The 12,777-nt window shown below is 42.1% G+C and overlaps 1 protein-coding gene across 1 annotated transcript in view; it reads left to right on the top strand.

Moving 5' to 3' along the window:
* DIPK2A (divergent protein kinase domain 2A) overlaps nucleotides 1-12,140 on the top strand; it is a 61,260-nt gene extending 49,120 nt beyond the window's left edge. Inside the window, exon 3 of the mRNA XM_044289572.1 lies at nucleotides 11,117-12,140. Within this exon, the coding sequence (XP_044145507.1) occupies nucleotides 11,117-11,448 (332 nt within the window). The 3' untranslated portion in view covers nucleotides 11,449-12,140. The remainder of the gene's footprint in view (nucleotides 1-11,116) is intronic.
* The last annotated feature ends 637 nt before the right edge of the window (nucleotides 12,141-12,777 follow it).

The raw sequence follows: 12,777 nt of genomic DNA, 5'->3' as shown, positions 1-12,777 counted from the left end.
CAAATTTCATCCCCATTTGCCAATAACTCTTGCGCAACACCTAAAGGGTTAACGACGAATGTAAAATCAGTTTTGAATACCTTGAGGGGTGTAGTTTCTTAGATGGGGTCACTTTTAGGGAGTTTCTACTCTAGGGGTGCATCAGGGGTCTTCAAATGGGACATGGTGTAAATAAACCAGTCCATAAAAATCAGCCCTCCAAAAACCAAACGGCGCACCTTTCACTCTATGCCCCGCTGTGTGGCCGTACAGTAGTTTACGGCCACATATTGGGTGTTTCTGTAAACGGCAGAGTCAGGGTAATAAAGATACAGTCTTGTTTGGCTGTTAACCCTTGATTTGTTAGTGGAAAAAATGGGTTAAAATGGAAAATTAGACAAAAAAATGAAATTTGCAAATTTCATCCCCATTTGCCAATAACTCTTGCGCAACACCTAAAGGGTTAACGACGAATGTAAAATCAGTTTTGAATACCTTGAGGGGTGTAGTTTCTTAGATGGGGTCACTTTTAGGGAGTTTCTACTCTAGGGGTGCATCAGGGGTCTTCAAATGGGACATGGTGTAAATAAACCAGTCCATAAAAATCAGCCCTCCAAAAACCAAACGGCGCACCTTTCACTCTATGCCCCGCTGTGTGGCCGTACAGTAGTTTACGGCCACATATTGGGTGTTTCTGTAAACGGCAGAGTCAGGGTAATAAAGATACAGTCTTGTTTGGCTGTTAACCCTTGCTTTGTTAGTGGAAAAAATGGGTTAAAATAAAAAATTTGACAAAAAAAAAATTCTCAAATTTCATCCCCATTTGCCAATAACTCTTGTGCAACACCTAAAGGGTTAACAACGTATGTAAAATCAGTTTTGAATACCTTGAGGGGTGTAGTTTCTTAGATGGGGTCATTTTTGGGTGGTTTCTATTATGTAAGCCTCGCAAAGTGACTTCAGACCTGAACTGGTCCCTAAAAATGTTGTTTTTGTAAATTGCTGAAAAATTTCAAGATTTGCTTCTAAACTTCTAAGCCTTATAACATCCCCAAAAAATAAAATATCATTCCCAAAACAATTCAAACATAAAGTAGACATATGGGGAATGTAAAGTCATCACAATTTTTGGGGGTATTACTATGTATTACAGAAGTAGAGAAACTGAAACTTTGAAATTTGCTAATTTTTCCAAAAATTTGTTAAATTAGGTATTTTTTGGTGCAAAAAAAAATATTTTTTTGACTTCATTTCACCAGTGTCATGAAGTACAATATGTGACGAAAAAACAATCTCAGAACGGCCTGGATAAGTCAAAGCGTTTTAAAGTTATGAGCACTTAAAGTGACACTGGTCAGATTTGCAAAAAATGGCCTGGTCCTAAGGTGTAAAAAGGCTGTGTCCCTAAGGGGTTAAGGAAAGTTCTACCAGGCAGATAATGTCCACATGGGTGTACGGTAAAAGTGATTTTACTAAATGAGGTGTGCTTCAGATCCTGTGATGCAGCTGTAACCACGTTCCCTATATCCTCTTCTGGTGGATCGGAGGTGAGTAATACAGGTTATTGGGTTGATATTCTGGGACATCTAGCAGTGAAGTACTGGCATGTATAAATAAACAGGCAAATGGGCACAAAACCAGGCTGCTTCCCCGAGCGTCGGGAAAGCCAGCCAGATAATAACTTGTCAGCTTGCTTCTGAATCGTGCCCATATTTATCTCCTTCTGGAAGTTCAGCACCTGTTCCTCTCTACGACAAACATGATTGATGGGTGAAGGCTCTGAAATGAATCTTAGATTTTCTTCCACACGTTCTAAGGATGATCTCGTGCCTACTCTTCCGTGTTTTTTTATGTTTGCTGCAGCTTTTGTTGTGCATTTTTTGTGTTTAAATATCTTAGAAAACTAAGTGAGCAGGAGCAATATATTTGCTACAGATATTGGAAGAAGGTCTGGGGAATATTCCAAAATGCTCTACGTTAATTTAATTTCTGATCTAGTTAATCAGTGTAACATTTGCTGCTTTTATATTGGGTGTAATTAAATTTTCTGAGATATATAGCTTCAGTAGAATAATGCCTTTTATTCTATTTAAGCTTTACCTCGTCAGGCGCCTAGATGGAATTTCCAATTATCTCCATCTACTTACAGATACGCTAATGCAAAAATAGGACATATATAACATTTACCATTTCAGAATCTGTCTTAAAGGGGGTTTCCAACTTTTTTTTTTTTTTTTTTTTTTTTTTTTTTTTTTATAATATAACCCCTTAAGGACACAGCCCTATTTCACCTTAAGGACCAGGCCATTTTTTGCAAATCTGACCACTGTCACTTTAAGTGCTGATAACTTTAAAACGCTTTGACTTACCCAGGCCGTTCTGAGATTGTTTTTTCGTCGCATATTGTACTTCATGACACTGCTAAAATTGGGTCAAAAAAGTTAATTTTTTTGCATAAAAAAATACCATATTTACCAAAAATTTTGAAAAATTTGCAAATTTCAAAGTTTCAGTTTCTCTACTTCTGTAATACATAGTAATACCCCCAAAAAGTGTGATGACTTTACATTCCCCATATGTCTACTTCATGTTTGTAGCATTTTGGGAATGATATTTTATTTTTTGGGGATGTTACAAGGCTTAGAAGTTTAGAAGCAAATTTTGAAATTTTCAGAAATCTTCAAAATCCCACTTTTTATGGACCAGTTCAGGTTTGAAGTCACTTTGTGAGGCTTACATAATAGCAACCACCCAAAAATGACCCCATTCTAGAAACTACACCCCTCAAGGTATTCAAAACTGTTTTTACAAACTTTGTTAACCCTTTAGGTCTTCCACAACACTTCGTGGCAAATGGACATACATTTTTAGAATTTAGATTTTTTGGAAAATTTTCCAATATAATAAATTTTTTCCAGGAAAAAAACAAGGGTTAACTGCCAAACAAAACTCAAAATGGGTTGCCCTGATTCTGTAGTTTGCAGAAACACCCCATATGTGGTCGTAAACTACTGTTTGGCCAAACGGGAGCACGTAGAAAGAGGGGAACGCCATATGGGTTTTGGAAGGCAGATTTTGCAGGACTGGTTTTGTTTATACCATGTCCCATTTGAAGCCCCCTGTTGCACCCCTAGAATAGAAATTTCAAAAAAGTGACTCCATCTAAGAAAGTACACCCCTCAAGGTATTCAAAACTGGGTTTACAAACTTTGTTAACCCTTTAGGTGTTCCACAAGAGTTATTGGCAGATGGAGAAACAATTTAGAAATTTCTATTTTTTGGAAAATTTTCCAATATAATCAATTTTTTCCAGGAGTAAAACAAGGGTTAACTGCCAAACAAAACTCAAAATGGGTTGCCCTGATTCTGTAGTTTGCAAAAACACCCCATATCTGGTCGTAAACTACTGTTTGGCCGAACGGGAGGACATAGGAGGGGAACACCATATGGGTTTTGGAAGGCAGATTTGGCACGACTGGTTTTGTTTATACCATGTCCCATTTGAAGCCCCCTGTTGTACCCCTAGAATAAAAATTTCAAAAAAGTGACTCCATCTAAGAAAGTACACCCCTCAAGGTATTCAAAACTGGGTTTACAAACTTTGTTAACCCTTTAGGTGTTCCACAAGAGTTAATGGCAGATGGAGAAACAATTTAGAAATTTCTATTTTTTGGAAAATTTTCCATTTTAACCCATTTTTTCCAGCAATAAAATAAGGGTTAACAGCCAAACAAAACTCAATATGGGTTGCCCTGATTCTGTAGTTTGCAAAAACACCCCATATGTGGTCGTAAACTACTGTTTGGCCAAACGGGAGCACGTAGAAAGAGGGGAACGCCATATGGGTTTTGGAAGGCAGATTTTGCAGGACTGGTTTTGTTTATACCATGTCCCATTTGAAGCCCCCTGTTGCACCCCTAGAATAGAAATTTCAAAAAAGTGACTCCATCTAAGAAAGTACACCCCTCAAGGTATTCAAAACTGGGTTTACAAACTTTGTTAACCCTTTAGGTGTTCCACAAGAGTTATTGGCAGATGGAGAAACAATTTAGAAATTTCTATTTTTTGGAAAATTTTCCAATATAATCAATTTTTTCCAGGAGTAAAACAAGGGTTAACTGCCAAACAAAACTCAAAATGGGTTGCCCTGATTCTGTAGTTTGCAAAAACACCCCATATGTGGTCGTAAACTACTGTTTGGCCGAACGGGAGGACATAGGAGGGGAACACCATATGGGTTTTGGAAGGCAGATTTGGCACGACTGGTTTTGTTTATACCATGTCCCATTTGAAGCCCCCTGTTGTACCCCTAGAATAAAAATTTCAAAAAAGTGACTCCATCTAAGAAAGTACACCCCTCAAGGTATTCAAAACTGGGTTTACAAACTTTGTTAACCCTTTAGGTGTTCCACAAGAGTTAATGGCAGATGGAGAAACAATTTAGAAATTTCTATTTTTTGGAAAATTTTCCATTTTAACCCTTACTTTATTACTGAAAAAAATGGGTTAACAGCCAAACAAAACTCAAAATGGGTTGCCCTGATTCTGTAGTTTGCAGAAACACCCCAAATGTGGTCGTAAACTACTATTTGGCTAAACGGCAGGACATAGAAGAAGGGGAACGCCATACGGTTTTTGGAAGGCAGATTTTGCTGGACTGGTTTATTTACACCATGTACCCTTTTCAAGCCCCCTGATGCTCCCCTAGAGTAGAAACTCCATAAAAGTGACCCCATCTAGGAAACTATGGGATAAGGTGGTTGTTGTTTTGGTACTATTTTAGGGGTAAATATGATTTTTGGTTGCTCTATATTACACTTTTTTGAGTCAAGGTAACAAAAAATAAAATTCTAAAATTTTTCTACATTTGCTATTTAGTTTTGTGGAACACCTAAAGGGTTAACAAAGTTTATAAAGTAACTTTTGAATACCTTGAGGGGTGTAGTTTCTTAGATGGGGTCACTTTTTTGGAGTTTCTAGTCTAGGCTACATCAGGGGGGGCTTCTAATGGGACATGGTGTCAAAAAAAAAAACTGTCCATCAAAATCTGCCTTCCAGAAACCATATGGAGTTCCCTTTGTTCTATGCCCTGCCGCGCGGCTATATAGCCATTTACGACCACATATGGGGTGTTTCTGCAAACTACAGAATCAGGGCCATAAATATTGAGTTTTTTTTGGCTGTTAACCCTTGCTTTATTACTGGAAAAAAAGGATTCAAATGGAAATTTTGCCCAAAAATTGGTGTTTTGGCACCGTTTTTATTTTATATTTTTAACACCGTTCATCCGAGGGGTTTGGTCAAATGTTATTTTTATAGCGACGACTTTTACGCACGCGACGATGCCCAATATGTATGGCTCTCAGACTTTGGAGACACTAAGCAGGCATCCTAAAACTGCGGCCCTCCAGATGTTGTAAAACTACAATTCCCACCATGCCCTGCTGATGGCTGTAGGTTGTCTGGGCATGCTGGGAGTTATAGTTTTACAACATCTGGAGGGCCGCAGTTTGAGGAAGCCTGCACTAAAACTAATATTTTTTTGGGGAAAAAAAATTGTTTCTGTGTCTCCAAAGTCTGAGAGACATAGTGTTTTATGTTCTCTAGGGGACTGTTGGAGATTATAAAAATTTAGTACTCCATGGAAGTGTGATACTCCCTGAAGCAATCGATAACGCAGAGGCCCGGATGATCGGGGCAAGTGTCACACTGAGTAGTGGTGTCCTTCCGTATCCCCCTCTTGTGACACACTCTGCATCTTTTTTGGGTTCGTCCCTTCTTTCCAGTATGGGGGACCACACCTGGAAAGTGTTGGCCAGGGACGATCCGGGCGCCTCCAGTTCCCGAGGTACTCCGGCCTGCTCTTTCCCGGTCCGAAAAGATCAGGTCTTTGAGGACTGCCTCATAGAATTGGAGGAATGTCCCTGTGCTGCCAGCGCTTCGGGATAGTACAAAAGAGTTGTACATGGCAACCTGCACCATGTAGACCGCAACTTTTTTGTACCATGCCCGGGTTTTGCGCATGGCATTATATGGCTTGAGGACTTGATCAGAGAGATCAACTCCTCCCATATACCGATTGTAGTCGACGATACAATCGGGCTTGAGGACCGTTGCCGTGGTACCTCGCACAGAGACTGGGGTGGTGCTGTTACCGTGGATTGTGGACAGCATAAGGACATCCCTCTTGTCCTTATACCTGACCAGCAACAGGCTTCCACTGGTAAGGGCACGGGTCTCACCCCTGGGGATAGGTACCTGGAGGGGGTGGGCAGGGAGGCCGCGTTGATTTTTCCGCACGGTCCCACAAGCGAACGTGGATCTGGCGGCAAGGGACCTGAACAAGGGAATGCTGGTATAAAAGTTGTCCACGTACAAGTGGTAACCCTTATCCAGCAGTGGGTACATAAGGTCCCACACGAGTTTCCCGGTAACACCCAGAGTGGGGGGACATTCTGGTGGTTGAATCCGGGAATCTCGCCCCTCGTACACACGAAATTTGTAAGTGTACCCTGAGGTACTCTCACAAATTTTGTATAGCTTCACGCCATACCTCGCCCGCTTTGTGGGAATGTATTGGCGGAAACTGAGTCTCCCCTTGAACGAAACGAGAGACTCATCAACCGCGACCTCCCTTCCAGGTACGTAGGCCTGCTGAAATGTGGCCCCAAAGTGATCGATGACCGGCCGTATCTTGTACAGCCGGTCATAGGCAGGATCACTTCGGGGGGGACATGCTGCATTATCGGAATAATGCAGACATTTCCGGATGGCCTCAAACCGGGAGCGTGTCATGACCATACTGTACAGTGGGGTCTGGTATAGGACGTCCCCACTCCAGTATTGCCTGACACTGGGTTTTTGCACTAGACCCATATGCAGCACGAGGCCCCAAAATGTCCTCATCTCGGCTGCACTGACCGGCGTCCAGCCACCGGGTCTAGCCAAAAATGAGCCCGGGTTTTGAGCGACGAACTGTTGGGCGTACAGATTCGTCTGCTCCACCATCAGATTCACCAGTGGGTTACTGAAAAAAAAACTAAAAAAGTCTATTTCAGTAAACCCCACTGTGGGAATCTGGATTCCAGGATTGCCAGCGAAATCCGGAATCTCAGGCTCAAAGTCCACTGGGGGACACCAGCTAAGTTCATCGGCAGGGGGCTCCGGTGAACTTATTTGGTGGGCCGGGAAACCAGTACGAACCCCAGGGCGGCTCGTACTAGGGTGGGCCACAGGATCCCTAGCATGTGTGGCCCCTGGCTCCGCCTGGCGGCGTCTCCGCTGCCTTGGTGGCTCATCGTCATCCGATGATGATGAGGAGGATGCGGATGACAAAAGGAACGTGGGGTCATCCTCATCCTCACTGGGGCTCTCAGAGTCGGAGGCAATCTGGGCATATGCCTCCTCGGCCGAGAACACCCGGCGGGCCATGGGTGTGTGTGTGTGCGTGCGTGTAAACCTTTATTCTATGTGCGTGTGTGTGGGGGCACGGGTGTTAACGTACTAAAAAGTCCAGGCAAAAAAAATGGGCAAGTGTTAGAAAAAAAAAAAAAAAAAAAGTTCAAACTTGCTGATCAGCGGTTCAACGCTGATCAGCGGTCGGTGGGGTGGTGGGGCGGGCGATGCGCTAACAGTGGACGGACGCTAAAAAGTGCCGGCCAGTCAGTGCACGCAGAAAAAAAAAAGTGGTGGTGGGGGAAGGGTCTGGTGGTGGGGGGGATGCGGGGGGGGGGGGCAAGTGGCAGGGGGGGTCTGGGGGTCTGGGGTCTGGTAGCTGAAACAAAAAAGTTTGGAATAAATGTGCTTTTTTTTTTTTTTTTTTTTTCTAACTTTTCCCTTCTATCCCTGCCTAAAGGTGCCTCTCCCTCACTGACCCTAACCTACCTGGGTGGCGATGGGTGCAGGAGGGTGATGGATGCCGATTAGGGGGACACAGGAGCTGGTGCTGGACGATGCTGCACGGTCAGGGTGCTGGACAGGAAGAGGAGGGGAGAGAGGAGCGCAGGAAGTTTGAATCTCGCGCCTCTCTCCCCTGCACCAATCAGCACCCTGGACAGCGGCATTCAGCACCAGGGCCAGCTCCGCCTCTGCAAATCCTCGGACTGCGATTGGTGGTGTAAAATTACGCCACCGATCGCAGTCTTTTTCCGGTTCATCGGGTCACAGGACACCCGAATGGACCGGAAACACAGAAAACCGCAGGTCTGAATTGACCTGCGGTTTTCTGCGATCGTCGATGCGGGGGGGTTAAATGACCCCCCCCTGCATTGTTACAGGATGCCGGCTGAATGATTTCAGCCGGCATCCCGTTCCGATTAACCCCCGCGGCGCCGGCATCGCTATTTAAAGCCATGACGTACCGGTACGTCATGTGTCCTTAAGGACTCGGGAAACATGCCGTACCGGTACGTCATGTGTCCTTAAGGGGTTAAAGAACTCCTGCAACAAATGTAATATTCTCTGACCTGCTAGAAAGTTACATGATGTACTCTGTAGTGAAAGTAATCTTCTTATCAGCGTCTGTATTTGTGAGTTATCTGCTCCCTTCTGTGTCTCGGCTGGGTCATGTGACAGTCAACCAGACTTGCCAAAAAACAGCATCTTATGTATGGACAGGCAGTCAGTTTCTGAATTTATTCATATGGCAGCCTCAATGTCAGTCTCATAGGAATGAATAGAAAAGTGACCGACTTCCTGTCCTGTGTCGGTTGGAGATCAGAGTTGGTCACATGACACAGCTGAGGAACACAAGGGAGGGGATAACTCACAAATACAGTCACTGATGAGAACATAACATTCACTACAGATTACATCATGCACCTTTCTAACAGGTCAGAATAAAAAAAAAATTGTAGGAGTTCTACTTGAAGTGATGCACCATGCTTAAGATGGCTCAGTAGCTGTTAGGGGTCCAGCACCTCTGCCGATCAGCTCCTGAAGACTTATCCACTTAAAGGCTAAGCAACCCATTTAAAGGCTATGGACGCCCTCAGGGCATTTTTTGTTTTGTTTATGATTGCTTTTTAATCATTTTGGGCTAAAAAAAAATCATTTTTGTAATATCGGGGTTCAGCAGTTTTTGTGATATCGGGGTTAAATTTCAGTATTTGCAGACTGTCACTTTCTGTTTAGAGTCCCCCTCAGATGACAGATCATATAGAGCTCTCATCTCTGATGTCCTGACATTTATTGTTGCTAAATTATCAAACTGATAAGAATATGGCTTAAATGATTGTTTATGAAATCATGAGATGAGCTATACAGGAGTCTCATCTGAGCTGACATTCTGCAAATATACAGGAATTTAACCCGTTTCACACAAACTGCTGAAGGTTTTTAATAAAGACCACAATGATTTTGAGCCAAATTATGTAGCATGAGATTGGTGTTCGTAGCTTTTAAAGTTATACAGGGTGTCCATTTTACTTGCTTCTACTCTTGCCCGTGTAGAGCTTATGATATATAAACACCAACATTTTTATGCTGTGCTCTGAGGGAAACCTAAACCAGTGACAACACTGTGTCACATACTTGGATTAGCCCAGTCATTTACTTAAAATCACTATTGAGCAGCTGCAGCTCAGATGAGCGCTGAAGCCGACTCAATACAGTGCCCAAGCTCGGATAGCCAAGCTAAAACCGGTGACAAGTTCCCTTTTGATGCTGTGTCCTTGGTTAGGAGGTGGCTTGAGACTGTAGAAACCTCCCCTACTGCACTGAAGCCTAACAAACCTGAAAGACTATGTCAGATGCTTGCAGAAGCCATTGCTTCTTCTTTAATTTACAAGTTTAGTGTCTAGGATTAGTTAACTGACCTTCACCAGAACTTCCATGTCAGAGCTTGAATTAACAGGATTGTATTTCTCTTTTGCCTTCTTCATTTTGTGGCGGTTATGAAGGTACTACATTTGTTTTCAGGGGATCTTCTGTTCAGACAAGGAGAGATAGGAATTGGGTCATTTTCACAAAGCCGTTTTTAGTCTTTGACATGCCTTTCCCCCCCAATTATTAAAGGGTTTTCTGACATTTATGAATGCTCATTAGGTGTTGGCACTATAGGTGAGAGTCTTCCCCCCCCCAATTATCTTGATTAGGTCTGTATCGCACCTTTGTTTTGATGCTCCCTGAGCTTCCTGTGGGTGGGATTCCTTTCTTAGATATTGCCTCCATTTTACAGCCCTTCAATTACATGGTGTAAGGTAATTCTGTAGTTGCTGTGCTACTCATTTTACCTCAGACACTGCACTCTGCTGCAGAAATGATTATGCCTGTAAACCAGTTGCACATAATATATAATGATCCCAAAACACCTTATTTTAGTTATTTTACTTGTATAGAGCCAACATATTCTGCAGCACTTTAGACCTTATCATTGCTTGCTGTCCCCAATGTAGCTCACAATTAGAGATGAGCGAATTTCATATTTAGAAATTCATTTTTGGTTTGTGTTGTGGTATTTACTGAATTGCGTTATGGATTCAGTTACGACAGACCATAATGCAATGCCTTTAGAGGCATTCCGTTATTCATTCCGTCATAATAGAAGTCTATGGGCTGCAAAACTGATCCGTCCAATTTCCGTAATCCTGGAGTCCTCTCCTGAATAACGTAAACGGGACGGATCCCTTATGCAGCTCATCGACTTCTATTATGACGGAATGCCTCTAAAGGCATTTCATTATGCATTCCGTCATAGAATTGCATTATGGCTCATCATAACGGAATCCATAACGCAATTCAGTAAATACCACAACATGAACCGAAAACGAATTTCAAAATATGAAATTCGCTCATCCCTACTTACAATTAGTATTCCCTATCGGTATGTCTCTTTTGTGTGCGTGTGTGGGAGAGAACTGGAGTACCTTGTGGAGCCCCATACAAACTCTGTAATTGTAAATTTGGTGTGCATCACATATGTGCTTCCTCTAGTCTATTGTATGCTGTGGAGAAGTTTTGTAGATGCATTTATAACTACTAGTTTTGGTTTATCCTCTTCAATTTAGTAAAGTGAAATAAACTCTGTTCTATGTGATAGGATTTACAGTGAAGCAGCGTTGGCTCTTAATTCTTTGTATGTCTCCTTGTTTTTCTTGAAATGTTACACTAAAGCCTCAAATCTTTCCTGTACTTTCAGATAAACCCGAAAACTGGGACGTGTGGTATGAAAGCAAGTTTGATGACTGTGACAAAGAAGCTTGCCTTTCTTTCTCTAAAGAAATTCTTTGCTCTCGTACTACTGTGGACCATAACTATTACGCCATTTGCCAGAACCTTCTGTCTAGACATGCTACATGGCGTGGAACTTCTGGTGGCCTCCTCCATGACCCTCCAGCAGAAGTTGCCAAAGATGGCCTCCTTGGGACATTGTTGGACGAATGTGCGAACCCAAAGAAAAGATATGGCAGATTTAAAGCTGCCAAGGAATTAAGAGAATACCTTGCACAACTAAGCAATAATGTGAGGTAGCCCATACTATTTTTGGATTTTTTTTTCCTCCTTTAGTCAATTAAAGATTTAATTAGTTAGAGGACGTACAGGTTTCAATGACTATTGTATATTCAGAAGTTCTAACTTATAAATAGAGGCGTTATGAATGCCATGGAATTGACCTAAGGTGGCACAGTGCGGTATACAATCCCTTGCAATCATGCCAGTACATGTTCTCATCTAATTAGAACTTCTGGAACTATTGATTTCTCTCTGATTACCTGAGGGAAAGATCAAATGCTGATCTCCAGGTCCCTGGGGATAATAGACTTTGGTAGCTTAATTGATTATTCATGTGTCAAAAAGTAGTTGACATGACATATTACATTGGTATCACAATTTTTGTGAAGCTAATGCCTTTACTTGGAAAGTTCAAGTTAAGACCGCTGGCCTGTTTTAAAGGCTTTTTTTCTTACGTCATTTCATATTTGTATGTAGAAAACACCAGTTTCTGGCTCTTGAGTTATATTTGGGATCTTGTCTTTGTCGCGTCCTGTTTCCAGTCGGACAAGTTCATGGAAAAAGTACTGTATTATTATTATTTTTTTCTTTTTTAATTTAAAGGGCAGGACTCCCATATTGTCTGTCTCTTTCATTTTTCTTTTGTAATGGCTTTGATTTATGCTGTAATTGTTATCCTGGTTCTACATTAAAATTTAGTCATTCTTGGGTACCTCTTGCCTTCTTCCCTTCTGTGTTTTCCTACTTTACAGAAGTACATTGCTGTTGATTCTTGTAGTTATCATGAAAATATACCTTTACCAAAAAAAACTTAATGGCAGATGTGTTATGTACAGTTCAGCAGAGAAGTTTATCCATGATGTACCATCATGCCCTGTATTTTTTTGCATTGGACTTCTAATATCTGGAGTTATTTCTTTCCATGTGAGTTATCACTGGTCTTCATTACCAATTACAGCTCGGTGTAGGTTTACATGGAGAAATCCTTCAGATGTATGGAAGGTTCTAGCACAGACTAAACAGAACCAGAAAGGCACTTAAAGGAGCCACAGTCAGTTTGTTTCATGCTTTGAACTGCAGGACTAAATACTAAAATGCCCAGCTCGATTGGATCAGTTTTGGGTCACGCTTTTGTACAGTAATTTTATTTTATTTTTTTATTTAAAAACTAGGACTAATTAAACGTTAAAGGGGTTATCCGGGAAAAGATATTGATGACTCTATCCGAAGGATAGGTCATCAATATCGGAAATGGCCATGCGTTCAGTGAGCGCCTCTGCCTAGGCCGTGTGATGTCACCATTCATCAGTCACGTGGCCTACTTGCAGCTCTGCCCTATTCAAGTCC

Source organism: Bufo gargarizans, chromosome 4, assembly GCF_014858855.1.
Source record: "Bufo gargarizans isolate SCDJY-AF-19 chromosome 4, ASM1485885v1, whole genome shotgun sequence".
NCBI classification, from domain to species: domain Eukaryota; kingdom Metazoa; phylum Chordata; class Amphibia; order Anura; family Bufonidae; genus Bufo; species Bufo gargarizans.
This window is presented reverse-complemented; position numbering and strand designations above follow the sequence as displayed.